Source organism: Caloenas nicobarica, chromosome 2 (genome assembly GCF_036013445.1).
Source record: "Caloenas nicobarica isolate bCalNic1 chromosome 2, bCalNic1.hap1, whole genome shotgun sequence".
Classification (NCBI taxonomy): Eukaryota; Metazoa; Chordata; class Aves; order Columbiformes; family Columbidae; genus Caloenas; species Caloenas nicobarica.
Genome location: NC_088246.1, coordinates 31,958,644 through 31,977,194, shown reverse-complemented (window position 1 = coordinate 31,977,194; position 18,551 = coordinate 31,958,644). Strand labels below are relative to the sequence as shown.

General features: G+C 39.6%; 1 protein-coding gene across 1 annotated transcript in view; it reads right to left on the bottom strand.

Annotated features, from left to right (window-relative positions):
- BZW2 (basic leucine zipper and W2 domains 2) overlaps positions 1-18,551 on the bottom strand; it is a 57,173-nt gene that overhangs the window by 26,255 nt on the left and 12,367 nt on the right. The window contains exons 2-5 of the mRNA XM_065628409.1: positions 10,576-10,640; positions 4,359-4,535; positions 3,108-3,211; positions 352-417 (exon numbers count right to left, since the gene is read on the bottom strand). Coding sequence (XP_065484481.1) covers positions 352-417; positions 3,108-3,211; positions 4,359-4,535; positions 10,576-10,633 — 405 coding nt within the window. The 5' untranslated portion in view covers positions 10,634-10,640. The remainder of the gene's footprint in view (positions 1-351; positions 418-3,107; positions 3,212-4,358; positions 4,536-10,575; positions 10,641-18,551) is intronic.

Below are 18,551 nucleotides of genomic sequence, written 5' to 3'. Positions count from 1 at the left end.
AAACCCACAGCAAGCGGTTCCATATCACGACAGTAACATCTCCCCTCATTAAGAACTATATCCCCCCAAAGCACATTGAAGTTCTGCACAGAAAAGCCTAGGATAGGAAGGTGAGTTTGGTCAAAGCCATCAAAAAAAAGCATTAATTCAGAATTACTCTACATCAAGTGCTGCCAGCAGTATTCCCACAGAGCTAAATTTGCAGACTACAGCTGCCACCTGTAGATTCCACAATCTTTTCCAGCAGAGCTAAATAAAATACATAAAAGTGCAGCATTTGTACATATGCAATTATATTAGACACAGGATAAAAACTATTATTGCCTAAAAGGAGACTGCCACCAATTTTACCTTTTTGATTTCATCTTCAAATGCTTTCTCCAGATATTTGTATCTCCTGATGAGTTTATTGAAGACCTAAAGATAAACACAGATTAAAAAAAAGACAAAGGGAAACATGACTGCCACTACTGCATCTGTAAAGAACATCTTTGATTAATCCATGATAAGACAATTTCTTTTTTTTATTATCTCCACAGCAGAAAATAAAAAAATAGGAAGCACTGATGGCTTCTCACACTGTGGTTTTAGACAATGTTTCTAGGAAATAAGCGGCTAGCAGTATGATATTTCTGCAGTCATCTGTTGTGTTGTCTATCTCAGGACAGACCATGAAACATCCTCCTCTATTAATTTATTCACAAGTGGAAAAATACAAGTGTAGCAATTCTTGCTTTATAGAGCAATGTTTGAAACAGAGAATTGACTGCAGTTTGAGAGTTTTCTTCTCCTGTACTTCTCAAAATGTTATTCCTACTCTACTTTTCACCCTGTCCGTGGACCGAAAGCAGGGGAAAGGAGGAGGAGGTTAACTCTGCACCCTTCCCCTGGCAATGCAGCTCTCAGGTGTAACTCAGAGTGAGGCCGTCACATAACACTGCTGGGCATCTTCAGGAGATGCAGGATCTTTGTCAAATCCACCAACACGAACACTTACAACAAAACATGCTACTGCCAGGGAAAGAGGAAAAACATTTGACAAAGCTTTTTACAAAAAGTATGTTCCTGGAAACACTTGTTCTCCAGTTTTCACCATTTGTTTCCCATCATGCGACTACAGATTGTGAAAGCAGAAGCAGCGCAGGTGCAGGCTGCGTTCAGATGGAAAAAGAAATTAAATAAACAAAAATCACTGCTCTCACTACTGTACAAAGGGCACAAAACATATGACTCACTGTCACAGGTAAAAAGGCTTATACAGGGAACAAATGACACTATTGTCAGGCTGGATGGGGCGCGGGCGGGAGGAGGGAGAAATTAAGTTTAGAAAGTTTCAATTCACTTTTCAGAGAATGTAAAATACATCCAGACATCCTAAATGGTAGTATTTTGGCTCAGAACAAGAGAAAAATTGACTTGTGCCCATGCTGAGAGGCAGAGCAACACAGAATTTTAATAAAATAAGGCATAAAATAGAGGGAAGATGAAAATGTAAGCTAGCACCTTGTTCATATTTCCAAAGAGAAAATTGCATATTTTTAAGTCCCTGCAAATGACAGAACTACAGTTCATAGACAAATCATTTGCTAAAATATCAACGCTAGCTTTAGTCATTTTTCTTGAAGACTTTTCACTCTTTGAATTGTTTCCATGACTAAAACCACAAAAAGTAGCCACATTACCAGTTCATTTGAGACTCAAAGTAAGAAACTACCTAGAAGATAAAGAAGCTCCAAATGCTATTTTAGCCTAACTTCACTTTTTCATAATACAATAAGAACTCTATTTCCCATTATGCATTAAAAAACCTAGAGAGGTCAATAAAAGGACACATCATTCAGGCATTAACTACAAAATGTTCACTTATTTGGTGGCTTTTGGTTTGAAATGCAGAGAATACACTGAAAATTCCACTGCTTCAAATCCTGAAGCCTTCTTTTCCATTTTCCAACACACAATCTTTTATTTTAAAGTTAGTTTTCTCCTTGGAGGACTGGTACTGCCAATTTTTTACTATCAAACCATTAAAATATTAACATTCTGGAAGACAAAAATCAATGCTTTTACTAATAACAGAAATTTTCCTACAGTAGAATACCTTGTTTTAAGAGATTATAAAGCTGATAAACAAGATGAATTGATTCCCCTTCCAGAAAAAAAAGTATAATTCACTTCTTGAGATTATCAAATATATGTTTTTAAAGGAGCTTGCTGCTGCTTAGCAAAAATTCGTTACCAATGCAGATTCTGATCCCAGCTCCTTTTAAATCAACCAGACACCTTTTCAGCAACTTACCACCCTCAACACCTTTAAAGGGACAGTGGCTTTTACGTTTTCAATTACTGTCCCCAGCACCCCAATAATAGCTAGTTATTTAAAAAGATAAATATGCTACCTAATTAACAATAAACTTTTGACATATGGGAGTCTCAGTAGTATTGCATTTTTATGCAACCCTACTTGTATCCAGAATTGCCTGGTGGCTTTGAACTTTCAATAGAATTCTTACTGTATTTTCTCATTTAATGATTATCTTCCATTAAAGAGTTATGCCATGTTAGCTTCTCTTCAATAATGTTTTAGGTTTCATTGCTTTTTTGTGTTAACTTCACATAGGTCTATTTGTGCCTTATTCCCGCAAAAAGAAATTATATATCACATACGTAAGAGAAATGAAAGCTCTTGGAATATATGCCCAATTCCTAACTAGTTATACAACTGAAGGTCAGAGGCGTGAATTTTATATTTTTTGTCATTCATACACTTCACGTGTTTCTAAAAATACGTTCACACAAATCCTTCAGGCTGCATACAGAAAAGGTCAACAAAAATAATAGGATGATGTCTAAAAATATACCGAACCAACAGCAGACTGAAATAAATAAGAATGCTTTCTGTAAAATAAAGCTTTGCTAGCTGTGATCAGATTTTCTTAGACATCCCATTTTCTTACCTAAAATTTAGAAGTTAGGGCAGATTACTGGTTAACTGGATTTTCAATTGCCCTGTAACCATCCTACTGCTGCGGAGACAGACTGCAGATGTTCCACTGTAGTCCTTTTCGATACATAAATGGAAAACAGTAATCAACCATGCCTTTACTGACCTGAGCATAATTTCGGATGGCATCATGATCTTCATCTGCAAAAAATACACAGTGGTTGGTCATCTTGGTCTTGTCATTGTCATCAATACGTGTGCCTCCAGGAGCTAAAAGAAAGAAAAAAAAAAACACCAAACAATAAAAAAGGCAAGAAACGATTTCTCAGTTTAGAATGTGTTCTATAAGATTTAATAAATCTTATGTTAGTATCACTGATGCAGAAGGTAAGAAGGTAAGAGCTAGCAGGGGAGAGGGGGGAACAGAGAGACCGAGCTGTGCGAGGCTGTGGCGGTGCCTGACAGAAGGGACAGGCTGGTCGATATGCTGCTCCTTAGATCACAGAGACCTCACAGGACAGAGATTTTGAATCTCAGCTGGTTTTGAGAGCACTGAGTGTGATCAAGTAAGTATGGGTTGAAGCATAACCCTTACACATATTTTAACTACTGCTTTAAACACCACAATAATATAAATTCTTTCCAAAGAGAAAAGTATTAGCACTCTCTTACTAATTTGAGGACTTCTCCTCTAATGCTTACCAGGCCCATACAAACATTCAGAACACTGCTGCAAAAGTTCTCTCTTGGCTTATTTTGTTGAGAACTTTTTTCCTAGATATTTCCACTGGCTTCTGTTTCCTGCATTACCTCAAGTCTTACAAAAACATATTTTCTTCTTACATACTAAAGAGCAGGAAGCAGGAATCAAACCAATGTGACCACTAAAAAAAGCCAACTTATTCAAAACACAGAAGGATGTGAAAGGTATGTTTTTGCCCAAGCTGCCACCAATACCTGGAAGAAATGCCCCATGAACATACACAAAGCACTCCTCGTTATCCTTCACTTCTGTCTAGCTAACCTTTGTTGCAACATATAGAAAGAAAGCTTTGCAACAGCTAATAATCTGGAGAGCTATATTACACCTTTTTATGCTAACAAATTCCTGTTTCCCCTAGTTAGTATGTCTCTCATTTTCTTTGCTGTTGCATTTATATGTTATTTCAGCTCAGACTGAAGGCTTCTCAGAGCAGTATCCATTTTTTGTGATATTTGCAAAACACCTCACACAACCAAGTCCCTAGGTATTACTGCACTACAAACAATAAATAACACAATGATACAAGATGCAAGAAGCATCTAGGTAAGTGAAATTGTGATTCAGTTTAGAATGTCCACTTTCTAAAGGAAGACAGCATCTAAAAAGAAGCAAGGCTGATCATCAAAATTCTGGACCAGGTACACTGCAGGTTACCTAGCATGCTGCCAGCTACCAAAATATCAAAGAGTGTGTCGGCATAGCGGCGATAATCAAGCCGGGAGCCTGTTGCATCCAGAAACTTGGCTATAGCCTCCAGGTCACTCCCAGCTTCATTGAGGCCTTGGACAATCGTATCCCTGAAGACCGTGGGTTCAAATTTCTCCTTTTCATCTGGAACAGAGATAAAGGAGAAGGAAAAGGAGAGAGAGTCAATTTTTAAACTTCCTGTTAAAATCCTGTACCAGCCAGCAACTGAAATAACCATGGCACACTAACATATTCTTACCATTCTGGTCAGCACACCCAAAGTTTGTTTGTTTGGCTTGTATTGCCCGTGGCAATTTTGCAGTGTTTACCCTCGCTTCCTCTCCTCCTCACCACCCCCCAATACCAAAACACACACAAACATATGGGAATAAATAAAAGAGAGGAAAAGCGACTATTGAAATCGTTTCCAAATTTCATACTCTTACTTGTCTTGTTAAAGGTATTATTGAATGTGTGTATCATCATGCATTGCTAAATCTGATAGCAGAATAAAGGGAATGTCAATTATGTGCACATAATCTCACTGTAGGAACACTCCATTTTTCATTTCTTGATATTTTTCTTTAAACGACTGTGTTCATATATCTAAAATGTTTTCAAAAAGGCAAGACTTCCAGAGAAGATGAGATCAAGGTAGCCAGAAAAATAGTTTTTGCATAAACATTTAGGACCAGGCAAGATAGTGTAACCAAGAATTTATCTTTCATATTCACGGACCTAAGCAGCACAAAGAACACAAATGCAGCGCTCACATTGCATTTTCTACAGCTGTCCCTGGTTGAACTCAATCAAGGTACAGTCTGACCTCCAGACAACATCCCTATGTCAAGGCCTTTAGCCACAACAGATGTATAACTACTGCAACCCCCAGATAAAGCTGGGCAGATTTACCTGCACCTCCTGCCGCTGCTCTTTGCAGGCTGTTAACAACTTACCACAGCCACTTGAAGTTTCTTAACAAGTCCTGGCTTTATATAAGGACACATATGAAATGCTTGTTACCATCAAAATAACTTTGAATTTCAGAAACAGAACTGTGAGTTGTTCTGTGACACTCAAAAACCCAAACTAGTTTGTCATCACCTGCTAACACAAATGTTGACACAAATTCTTAAAAACCTGCACATACTACATCCAGAAGACAAATGCAGAGATTTTGAGTTAGTAAGACGAATGAGGATTGGTAAAATTCCTGTCTAAACACGTGCTAATGCAGTCTGAAACGTGCCAGCTGCCCCAGGCTTTTTGGGAGAAGACGTTCTGGACATTACACATCGTCTGGCTGCAGGTTTCCTTTTCCTGCAACTCACGGGGCAGCTTTTTATCCCAAACATTAACCAAAAGCAACCCCTAAAAGACTTTATTTTCTGCTAGCCTTTCTTCCCCCAATCCCTTTTCTCCTGTCACAATAGCCTTAAGGCAATCAAACAATTATTTTACACACAATGCCAAATTTTATCAGCTTTATTATTTCTAATACAGACACATTTCTCTCTTGTTGTTCTTGCGTGTAACTGGAGTGCACTCATTCTACCTTCTTCAGGGCATCACTTGCCCATTCTCTCCCTCTTCCAACACATCCCCTTACCCCACAACAACTTTATCTGGAAAGCACAAGCAGTGCCTCCTCACTCAGTGTCCAGGCCACTCAATGGACTAGTTAACTGGTGATTCCAAGGAGCCAACAGCAGCTCCAGGGCTGCCAAGAACTCAGAGGTACTGGAAAAATGAGGCATCACCTTATTGTCCGGAAACTCCCTGCTATGCCTAGTTGTTAGTGGCTTGTTGACTCTATTACCCACCTCCAAGCAGCTTGCTGACCCATCCCCTGAAGCTGACCTGCTCGGACCAAAGCTGAGGATTACTCAACAACGTGGGTACCCACGTACACACTGAGGAAAGCACCGGCTCCCAACCCCAGCTCGTCCCAAAGTGATGCACACCATCATGGTGCCAACCCAGCTTCTCCCCTGTCACGCTCAGCTCCTCTCTCAGCTCACTAGGACAACCTGAAACAAGCAACAAACCAACCAACCTCCAGAAAAACAAGCCTTTTACTGAAGTGTAAATACTTCAGTATGTGCACTTCAGGCAGTTTTATTTGCAAACCAGAAACACAGCTCCACCCATAAACAAGTATCTGAGTGTAATTATTCTCTTTTGGGTTACCAAATAAGTATGTATTATTTGCAGGATAAAAAAAAAATGCCTGATGACTCATTAACTAATAAGAAGATAGAGTTCTGTCTTAAGAGATGTGTTTAAAAAACTAATCCTATTGTACTTTTTCAACTATACTTTGTCTAAAAATGTACAACGTTCACATCTAAACTGAAAAGTGTCATATGCTTTGTATCATGGGTACACAGTGCTCAATACAAACACCATGATTAATATTTCTTAGCTATTTTAAACAGCTTCTCCTCACGCCCCAGAAATTCTCCTCTCATCTGGAGTACCCTACTATTTTCTTGCCTATCACAATCTAAAAATTTACACAGGAAAAGGAGGTAAACTCATTGCATGAAAAATTATTTATAATTTCACTGGAACATTTTCCTACCAAGCTAATGTACTGAAGAGGAATATGCTGATGTAGCACAACAGGGTGAGTAAGAAGCCATCATCAGAAATGGTGACAGTATGTTGAGCTGTCAAGTACATAATTACTGAACAAGCACAGTTTGAATCACGGGCTAGCGGGGGCAGGTGTACCTTGCAGATGCGACTCAAACAATATCCAGTGCAGCACTGCTATACACAGCTTTCCATTTTCATCATGTTCCCGGATCTTTATTTCCTTTCTTTTGCTTCTAAGGAAATCACAAAGTACATTTACAGACCCCTCCTTACAAATAAACATTAACTCCTCAGCAGGAGGCCCACAACCATATTTCTGTGGAAAAAAAAATGAGATACCCTTTTTGGCCCCTCTTCTTACTTCAAGTTAATGTAGAGATGTTAATATTGACTTTTTACTAGATAATTTTCTTCCTGAAAGTAACATGCATAATTTTGCTTAGCTTCTTTTTAAACTGCCATTTACTTTTCTGCACCAGTTTTTTTTAGCAGATATTAACTGTATGTTATCTGTACCATGGGAACAAACTTGGGTCTTGGGTGTTGCCTGTCAGCTTACTTTAAACAATATGCACTTTTTGTTCCTGTTAATGCTTTTGGAAGCTTTTTGCCCTGCAGGTATTTGTCAACTGTCTGGATACATACATTTTCCTTATTATCTACTGGCATTTCTGCAACTCCATTTCAGAAGACACAAGGACATCAATTTGCATGCATGCAAGTACAGCACAGTCAATACAATCCACATTCCATGTATCTGCACCATAAGCACAAATCCCAGCCAGACGCAAACTACTGCTCAACCTCACCAAAACGTACTATTTAACAGCGACAGAGATTATACTACGAATGAACCAAACTATTTTCTTTGTCCAGATCGCTAAAAATTTGACATGGAACTGTGAGATGTCTCCTTCCCTTGGAAGGTGCTTCCCTTTACAAGATCATTTTTCTTCCTTCAAATCTTCTTAAAGACATTTTAATGCCTGATGCTATATATGCTGGAGGCAAGGTTTGTGCCTTTTATTAGGTCAATTAATACAGCTGGAAAGGGTGGGAATTACAAGCTCTGCCTTCATAGTTCTCTCCAAAAATATTTTAGACACTAAATACACTGTCAAACTTCAAAGAAACAAATTGTCTATTTCCTTTTTTTGCTCTCTGAAAGCTGAAAAGTTGTTCGCATCCAGAGATTAGTTGCAGCTAGCTGACCAGTGACAGAGTTCATATAGACAATTATTTTTATTAGACTCCCCCCTGATTTGCACATTTCAGATGCTGCTCTCTGCCTGGTACATAAAACAGAACCGTCTCTGAGGACTGAAATGTCACAGCCAGATCACAGCCACTGCTCTCTCTTCTACCTGCATGATGTTTCATGACCCCCTGATGTACGAAAACTAGCAGTATCTTCTAGTCTAAATCCGTGACACTGCTATGATACAAAAAGAAAATACATATACACACAGAAGGGAACGAACATTCTAGGAAGCCATTTCTCTTCCTCAAGCCCTCTGCTTCTAGAAAGATAACAGGTATCTACAATATTTCTAAGCAGGACCCTCAAATGTTAAGGCAATCAGAATTTCGTCATTTTTGAAGAAGAGATTTTATGCTTTAAGCACATAAAGAAGAGCCTTCATGTTAAAATTTCTATACTAAAGCCATTTAATATCCTCAACCCCATTGAAGTAATCTCTCAAAAAAAAGAAAAATCCACCCCACTGAGTCTTTTCCTTTTTCCATGTAGTCAAAGAGTATCTAGTGTCACTTCCAATCACTGTAACAGAAATTCAAGAGACAGGCACAGAATTAAAAATACAAGCTCTTTATTTATTCTATTACTTTTATTAAATAGGGAGCCAGAGATCAAATCAGTATTATGACCCATTATGCCAAATACATTGCAGAACATGGTCTGAAAAGGAAGTCTTTATGACAGAGTATTTTCTACGACAATTTTAGCAAATAGTATGTACCATAACTGACCGACCTAGATTGAATAACACATTCCATCAATCCAGCAGGATGTATATCCGATTGCTTTTACTGGTTGATCTGACAGAGGGTTTTCTTTAGGGATCGTTAATTCTACTCTAGTTACATCTGTGCTGTTGATAGTTAACGCAGCATACAGCTCCTACCTGCACAATGTTCTGGACCATGTCAACACAAAGTTAATCCCACTAATTACTGGAGCATCGTGACATTTAATTACAAACAATATAGGTTTTTTTTTTAATTAGTTATACCTGCAAATGTTGTACACGCATCATGGAAAGGACATTTTCAATTCAAGAGACCACACCAGTCAAACAGAGGAAGCAATGTGTGCAAGGGAGGAAAGACAGAAGAAAGCTGGCACCGGTTTTTATTATGACTGAAAAACTATTTTGCAATTCTCATCCAAGCTTCGTGACCATTCTAGATTTCAAGACATGCACTCAGCTCTTCAGACTCATGACAGAATTCATAATTTTCTGGGAAAGGTTGTGAAGTCTTTTTGTTTCATCCACACTGAGAAAATGCCCAAATTTCTTTTACAAGAAGTTAAGGCCAGTGTTAGATTTTCATCAGAAAGTCAAGATGGAAAAAGTTTGTTACATGACAGACAGAAACCCCATCTATATGTGCTCTAATAATCTGCTGTTGAAACAGCAAAATATCTAAGCCTTCTTTCCACAAACCAGACAATTATTTATTACACATATTTTTTGCTCTCTGCTCAAAAGTGCTGGGGATTTGTCTCGGACACCTAAACCATGACAAATGAACTCTGTGTACAGTATGGGCAAGCATCTGAGGATGACACTCACTGCACAGAATACCTGGATGACTGATATAATTAGCACTACTTTGCTTGCTTTAAAAATGGACGCAATATTGTACATAAAGAGAGTGCTGGCCACGTTTACAGAAGAATCAATATTGCAATGAATAAAATTTGACTTACGCAATGGTAATTGTTCTATTTTAACAACAAAGAAAAAAACCTACACTAACACAGCGGAAATGATATTTATGAAAAAGAAGTTTTCTGACCTCTAGTGTTACAGAAAGCAGGGCCAGTGAGATGATCTGACTATCTCATGGAGACAGAAGGTGAGAGCATTCCTTCTTACATGTGAAAAGTTCATTTATAGATATGGCATAGATTTGCGTCAAAGTAATAAAAACAAACATTTTAAAAAAAGAAAGCCAGATAATTTTCTTTATGCAACCTTTAAATAAAAGTTCCTATTTTGCTTTTTTTAGTTGAAAGGAACATTTTATAAAACACCTGAAACAAACATCTTAAAAGTTTTCTTCCTCATGTGTAGATATACTATAAACTCAGAATCTGATTTTTAACTGAGGTTTCTACGAGACTTAATAACTAATAAACCCAAATTTTACAAAAACTCCTAAGATACATAGAAAAAATAATAGAATTCATAGCTTAGTTAAAATTATCATCTGTACTCTTAATATGGCTGAAGAGGAGACAAACCTTAACCCTATCGAAGTTTCTGTTATTCCACCTGCCCTGTTGCTAGTACTTTCAACAAAGAAGAAAATAAAGTAAAAATGTAACATAACCTACCCCTCTTCCTAGTTTTGAACCGCTGGCCTGTTAGCACCGGCTTCTGATTCTTATTCATAAAATTTCTGGAGAGAAAAAAAAAAAAAAAAAGAGAAAAGGATATTTTTACTACGGCATTTAGAGACAACAGTTTAACTTAAAGGCAAAATAAACATTCAGTGTAGCAAAACCCCAACACATGAAAGTTCTTGATGTATACCCAAAGAATAAATCACATTATCTTACAAGACGAAGAGCACTGTGATCCAAGAATAACTGTGACGGGGTGTGCTTCTCTCGAAACCTGGCTCTTGGCATCCCTGTACAAAACCCTGAAGGCTCAGACTGGAACAGAAAAGCGAAGGCGCCTCTGTCCCTTCTGCTGGGCAGGGGTACAGCAGCGATGCAGCAGCATCTCGTGGGGACGCTCGGGGGCACAGAAGCCCCCAGGACATGGGACTGGAACCATCCTGGCGGGGCTGGGCACAGCACGGGTCTCACCATCACCAGACAGACCCCCAGGGATACAGGCCATCCTGCTGAAGACATTACTACGGTCTAATCGCAATGCTGCCACCATCAAATCCCAATCAAATGTTTCTTCCAAGCATTACTATATCATAACAACTTCTAGTTCTTAAAAACACATAGGTGTTGTAAAAATAAGAAAAGATAACCAAATCTCCCCACATCGATTTTGTGGATAAATACATAGTTGAGGACGTACACAGCACATCATGTAACAAAACTATATTACTTCAGACTTCAGGCTTATATTACTTCGGACCTTAACAGTGAATCTCAACATGCAACATTAAAAAATTTGAGAAGTTATCATATATTAATGCCATTTTATCTAAAGAAAACAAAACTAGTTTTCAGCTTTGTATTTAATTAGTTTAATCACACGAGACACAGCTTGTGCAATGAGCAGCCAAGCAAACAGCCGAATGCAAACAGCAGCAAATACAACAAGCTTTGCAGCACGTGGGAATCATCACGGGTCATCCCCCTGTCCTGCCAACAGCAAGTGCCAGTGCTGGGACTTACAGGCCACCTATTTCACAACCTGAAGGTCTTGAGGTCACTGTTACATACAATTTGCTCATCCAGAATAAAGTCTTACCATGCAAGAAGCCTTGTCCTTTGGGCACGTTCTTCTAATAACTTTAGTTTTGCAAAAATGTGTATTATTCGTATTTCTTCACTGCAGACTCGGAAGGTCTAATTTAAAAGTACACACATTTGCCAACACTTCTTCCTAGCATAAGGAAAGAGAAACTCAAGCTCTGTGGCTACAAAGACACCGATCACACATGACTATCCAAGTTAATGCTTTCTCTAGCCCTGCAAGCTCATTTAACAACTCTGTTAACAATGCTCCAGCTACCCAGTATGTTCCCATCCAGCAGAATACCTCTTCTAGCTGCAGCATCACTATCCAGCCACTTTTGCAGCATTTCAAATGTTTAACTTGGCAAACCACTGCTTTCTAGTCTAGGTCTACTATTTATCTGCAGTCAGAAACTGCCCACATGCACTGGAAATAGCCACTAAAGTTCAGAGTCAAGACTGGTTTTGCTTCCTGCAAGTCATAAAAAATAGAAAGATGCAACAAGCAGTTAAACAGAGAGGTTCACGTTCATCACTGAGATTTAAAGCTATGGTTTTAACAGACCAAGGAGCATTTAAAAAAACCCGCAACACTAAATAGCCTTCTGGAAAAATGATTCGTCCATCTGCAAACAGAGTTAAAAATGGCAAGCCAAGCGCTGCAGGATCCAAGCTTCCCTTCACAGCAGAGCTCAAAAGCCGCTTTCCCCCAATGAGCTGTCTCAGTAGCAGAGGAACAAGGAGGTGCTTTTGAAACTAATTAGGCAGATAATTTAGCAGTCAACAGGGATAAGCAACAGCCCAGCCTCTAGCCAGTGGTGACCAGCTAGATTTGACATATTTATCTGGTTTGTCTTTCTGACCTTCAGTTATTTGTAAGAGACTCATCTATAAAATATAACATTCGCCCAAGTGTTTCTGATTGTGTTTATGCCTGGTGCTGATACCTTACTTACTCCTTGTTCCAGGTATAAAAAACGTTAGTTTCAATAGATTGCAGAAGGAGCCCCTAAGGTTCAAAAGAAAGTGTCAAGCAAGACACACAGCAGGTGTGAATTAACCCTCTTGTCACAGCTCTTTCGGAGCACAAACATGCCATCGGGCTGGGATCAACACTGCCCACCTCCCTCATGGATTCCTTGGGGACAACGAAATGAATGACACCTGACACTCAACCCAGTCATACTGGTACAGTTTCCTAGTTGCTATGAAAGATATAAATGCATATGCTAGATTTCTAGTGCTAGACTTCTACTCTCCTTTGATGCAGTGTCTTCTTAAACTGCAAGAAGAGTTGCACACACATGAAGCTTGACTATCAGATTTTAAAACTGTTCCCTGTGAATATGCCCTCTACAACAGCTGGGAACAAGATTAAAAAAAAATAAAAAGCAAGCAGTTACAGTAAAACTCACCACTTCTGGCAGATTTAATGACTACACAGGTTCAGGAAAACAGAAGAGACTTTTGAATAGTTAATTACTGGGAACACAGGATCTGCCGCCTTCTATATTTAACTTTAAATGCACTGTGCTCTAATCTGCTGGAGAGAGAGTCAGGCTTTATAAGGCGCTCCCTCAAGCACTGGCCCAGGGAGAGCACCTGCACTTTCCTCAAGAAACCACAACACGACCCTGAGCAAAACCAACCAGTGACCTGTACAACAGCCCAGGATGTACCTATACTGCAAATGACACCAGGTACTGTAAATCAGATTTTGAAGTGCTGTTGCCACCACAACAGGTGCCTGTAGTTTAAAATCTACAAAAGTGAACGCAATGAAAAAAGCTTTTTTTTTTTTAAATCAAGAACACACCAACAACAGCACAGAAGTGATGGCTGAAAATTGTAAATTTAGGGTGGCAGCATATAAACTTGCACAGTACATTTGATTGCATTGCTGTGCAGCCTGTCTCTCAGGTGTCATGTAGCCAGAAAGCCTTGAAATCATAAAAGACCTTGAACTATTACATATATTCTCCATTTTGAAAGGTACAGGATCTGGGTAGGTCAAAGCCAAATTTTGAAATGCTGGCTAGAGAAGTAATACTGGTTTCAGAGACGTAAACATCCTAAGGATAGGTAAGAAGGAAATAGCCTCAAAAAGAAAAGCTAAACCACCAGTCAAACTTATATCTTGCAGACCAACATCCTCCAGGATTTATAGGAATAGCCAGAGCAGGAAAGAGAGCAAGAGGCATGGAAATGATAGCTCCTTAGCACACTCCTTTCACAGATTCCATTCTTCTACGGAAGATGGGAGAGGCTCAGCGATAGATACTTCACTCTGGAGTCTCCTTTAGGATCCAGAAAACCTCTTGTAAAAAACTCATGTGTTCAAATTCCGTACCTGAATACCTGTTATTTTATAAGCAGGTAAGTCAGGAGCTGAGCTGGGTGACCCAAGTGGGAGATGTGAGACAGCAGTACAGAACCAGGCATCACACTCTAGAACAGGCTCATTTTCCATAGGAACCTGAAAATGTCTAAGCCTGACGATAACAAACTTGTATCTACAAAATTCACCAGAAAAATTAAAAAATGCATGACAAAACAGTTTCACAAATTCCACTCCCACTCTTGTCAACAGGCTTCTACAAAACAGATTCATACTTAAAAAATATGAAGCTGTTGATTTGGTACATTCTCCTGAAACTGCTTGAAGTCCACAAGTTCAGTTTTCTCTACAGTTGCTTCTCATTTACATGCTAAAGACCCTAAACAGTTAAAATAAAACTGAGGGTCTTCTACAGTTGTAGGTTAGATCCAGACATGCATGATATAGCAGTTTCTATAACTGACCAATACTTCTCGCACAACTAATTAAAATGGTAACAGCATTAATTAATGAAATTAATTTACAAAACCAGCAACAGATGAAGTAACAGTTACTTCAGAGCTTCGCCAAGCTTGAGCTTGCTTAACAAGTTAGAAAAACGCAGTCTTTTATCTATACCACAGGGAAGTTCTTAAAATGATCAACTCCTAAATTATTGAAAGCCTTGATAAGGCTGAAGTTTCTAGCAAGCTAAAATACTGGAATCATTTGTTCTTGGAAATGTATTGCTCAAATTGAAACAAAACAAAACAACACAAAAACCTTTATCCAAACCAATACGATTTTTCTAAGCATCAGTTTACGCTTCTTTTAACTGAAACCTCAGAATCATCTAAGATTCTTCAAACATTAACACATTCAAGAATTCAAGAACAGTTGTTTCACAGCAGTGAAACCTTACTGCCCTAGTTATGGAGAGAGGGAAATCAATGCCAGACAACATTAAAAAAAAAAAAAAAGAACAACTGTTTAATACAACTCTCTACCAAGATGTTATGGCTGTCTGTTCACAGGGCACTGTAAGAATGGGCAGGCGGAGACCCTGTGTGCAGCCCACCGGTGGGCTCCTGCATCACTGCTCCACGGGATGCTGCTGCTGCTGGGACTCGCTGATGGCATTTGATTGACAAGGTGCTGGAGAGAGCTGCCAGAGCACCACCAACACAGCACCACCAGCTTTCACAGGAACAGATGCTTGGCAGGATTTATTTCCATCTCCTTCCCTTGCTCAGACATCATGCAAGACAGGAACACTCATCACAAAGTCAAATACAATAAAGCATGATGGGGAGACTTTCTTTGAAGGAAAAATCCCAACCCACATATAAGGTCAATCTTTTTTCCCCGAAGAAGTGGGATATCCAGGACATGAAAAGGCTTTATCAGGTCTTTTTCATTCAGCAATGTTACTAGGCATTTTCATCCTCTCACTGTTACAGTTCCAGGCTTAGGATGAAAACCTAAAGAGGGTTTTCCTCTTCTTTCAGCAACAAGCCAAAGAGTCACGTTAAAAGCATATTACCGGATTTGAACAGCATGGAGGAAGAGCTGCCCTTGAGCTTCTGCTGGAGAGGAAACATGTCAGCACACAGCCAGCAGCACTTTGCTCCCCAGAAGTCAGCAGGCAGCTAGACTACGAGCTAACAAAACCTTTAGGTGGAAAACTCAGATATCATTACCGGTAGAGAGGAACAGAGTGATGTAAGGGGATGATGGGCCAGGGCAGACGCAATACAGCCACCAGTTCTCACCCAGTCCTCGCCAGGCTTCCCGCTTTCCACCAGGACACAGGTCCCCAGTGGGGACTCTGGCAGCTCCTGCGTGTGCGCAGGCACTTCCCCAGGCCCAGCTGTGGGGAGAGCGAGCGATCGCAACGCACATCGGTCACCAGCCTGCGTGGCTCCTGCAGCGCTCACAACCACAACAGCTGTGAAGCATCTTCTGCTTTTACACAGTTTTAATGCCCTCGTAAAGCTACGGAATCCACCCCAGCTGCCGACATTTCCCAGGTCCAGTCAGCGTGAAGGAAAAGCACTTTATTTACACACCCAAGGCAGCGCGCTGGCTAGCCCACAACGTGAAGAGCGGTAGCAACACTCCCTACGTTCTGCTAAAGCTCACTTTGACACTGCTGAAAAATAAGGCAATAAAAAGCTCTGCTCGCTGCTTCGCAGGGTCCCAAGTGCTGAGGACGAGACCAGAGCAGCACTAAGAAGCCACCTCTCTCCTTCTCTGTACATCTGGGGAGCCAGCAAGACCAAGCCCCTACACTTACTGAGACTCACCGGGTTTTCTTTATGCAGGCTGACTTGTGCTATTTCATCACCATTTTCCAACTATAACCCTCTGTTCCTAAAACACAGGGGTTTTTTTAAGAAATTACTAATAATCCGGAGGTCTGTAACTTCAGCCGTGGTACAAATCAGCAGGAAGGGCAGTGCTGGCAGCCAGAAGGTTTATCTTGCCATTTTGCCCACAGAGGCCACCAGCAGAGTTAAATGTTTATGAAACCTTTACCCCAAAGGTTTCACTCATTACAAACAGTAAAGCCAGAGCCAGGCTCTTACCACATTAAAATCCCCTCACTGATTTTATTGCACAAACAACCTCAATGGCAACATGCACGGACTAAGCAGCCACATAATGATGCGCAGGGTAAATACAATCAACCTCATGTTTTTAATATTTACATGGAAAAAAAAAAAGGATACTGCTAATCCACAGGTTTATTGCTGAAAAATACATCTTCTGTTAGGGGTTAATTTTGCTTATGACATTATAGTACACAAAGCAACTAGATATCGACCTTTGATTTCATACTTGGAAGCACGCCCTAGTACCCGTGGCTATCATGTGTAGTATCCTAAGATAGTGTTGGAGCAGGTTTTCAGCACACACCAAATGCCCTGTCTTTCCCAAAAGAACCTTCCAGAAGTTCTTAAGGCACCTTGTATTTATTTCTTTATTTTTAAAAATCACAGGACAGTGCTTTTCCACAGTAAAGAGTAATTGTCCACTCTAATAAAAGTAATTGTCCTTTATTAGCATGCCTTGTGGACGAAAGAAAACAAAAAGATTAAACAAGCAGAATTGGTTTAATTCTGCAGCAAGTACAAACAAATACCAAAAGAGAAAGAAACTTACCACACATTAAATAAAAAATTGTGCTCATGCAAGATTCTCCATCTGAGAATTGTGTAACCTGTGAGTAGTTACCCAGCTGAGAAATAAGTAAACCCAACTAAAAATGAGAAGACAAACACACTGAAATTTGTACCATAAATCTTGTCACCTAACTGCTGAGATGCACAGGAAAATGTTTCTTGGAAAAAACTCAGAAAAACACAAACAAACCCCAACACTGCCACCAATTAAAGTACAATCACACACTGCATCAGAGATCCAGCCCGCTACATGTATTTCAGGACAGTGGGTATTTCTGTAGAAATTCTTGGTGAGTGACCTAAGAAGTGCCTCAGCTGAATAACAAGGTAAAAAACAAGACAGAAACCTCCCATGATCAAAGCACTCCAGATGCACTTCACAAGGTCAAGAGAATTGTAAATTGAACAACGGAGGCAATGATTTCTGTGTCCCGTAATCAGCAACCATATGAAATATGCATGAGTCAAGTCACAGTCAGTGGGGAAAAAAAAAACCAAACACACAACTAAAAACCAACTAAATAATTGACAGATAAAAATACAAATCAAGAAAATGAAATCATACCTGGGGTTGACACACACAAAATCTTATCTTTCAGTAACAAGGTTTCTTTCCACAACTAAGAGGAGGAATTAGGTATAGTTCTTCAAGGGCAAGGTATTAGTAGGAGCTTTTCTCAGACTGCTGAGAGCTCTCAGGCTGCTGTGCTCCTCCCTGAAGTACCTGAGATAATGGAGATGGTGTATTGCTACAGATAGTTCATACTCAATTAACAGTCATTTTAAGGTGATGGCTAGTCATCTAATTCCAAGCTTGCATGCCCTGCCAGCAGGAAAACCTCTTAGAAAAAGAAGGGGATAAAAAGGATCGGCAGAGATCAAGGTCAGGTTAACTTGAAAAACAAGCAGAAGACGTTACTCTTCCAAGGCTAACAAGGTTGGGTTTTTTTTTCCTTATGCAAGATACCACTTTCAATGGACTGTGCAGATGTTAGAACAGGATTAGTGAATCCGGAGGAACACTGGATGTGCTGTTTATCCTGAAAAAATATAACTATCTCAGCAATTACTATAAGAGATGGTGCTCCTAAAGGAAAAACAGTGCAGCTGAAATCCTGCAAAAACATGATTATAAAGGTACTGCTGCAGTTTAGCTAAATTCTTCACTAATGTTTGGCAGAGAGAGTAGTACCAGACGCCGTTCACAGTACACTAGCAAGAAATCATTAATGGAGGTACTTTACAGGGGTCCCCTGAGACAGGTCTGCAATAAACCAAAAAAAAAAAAAAGCAAGTATTTGGAAGAAAGCATGTTAAAAAAAAAAGTACCAGAAAAGCTTCATTCCAGGCAATGAAGTCTGTCAGACACAAGACAACACAGG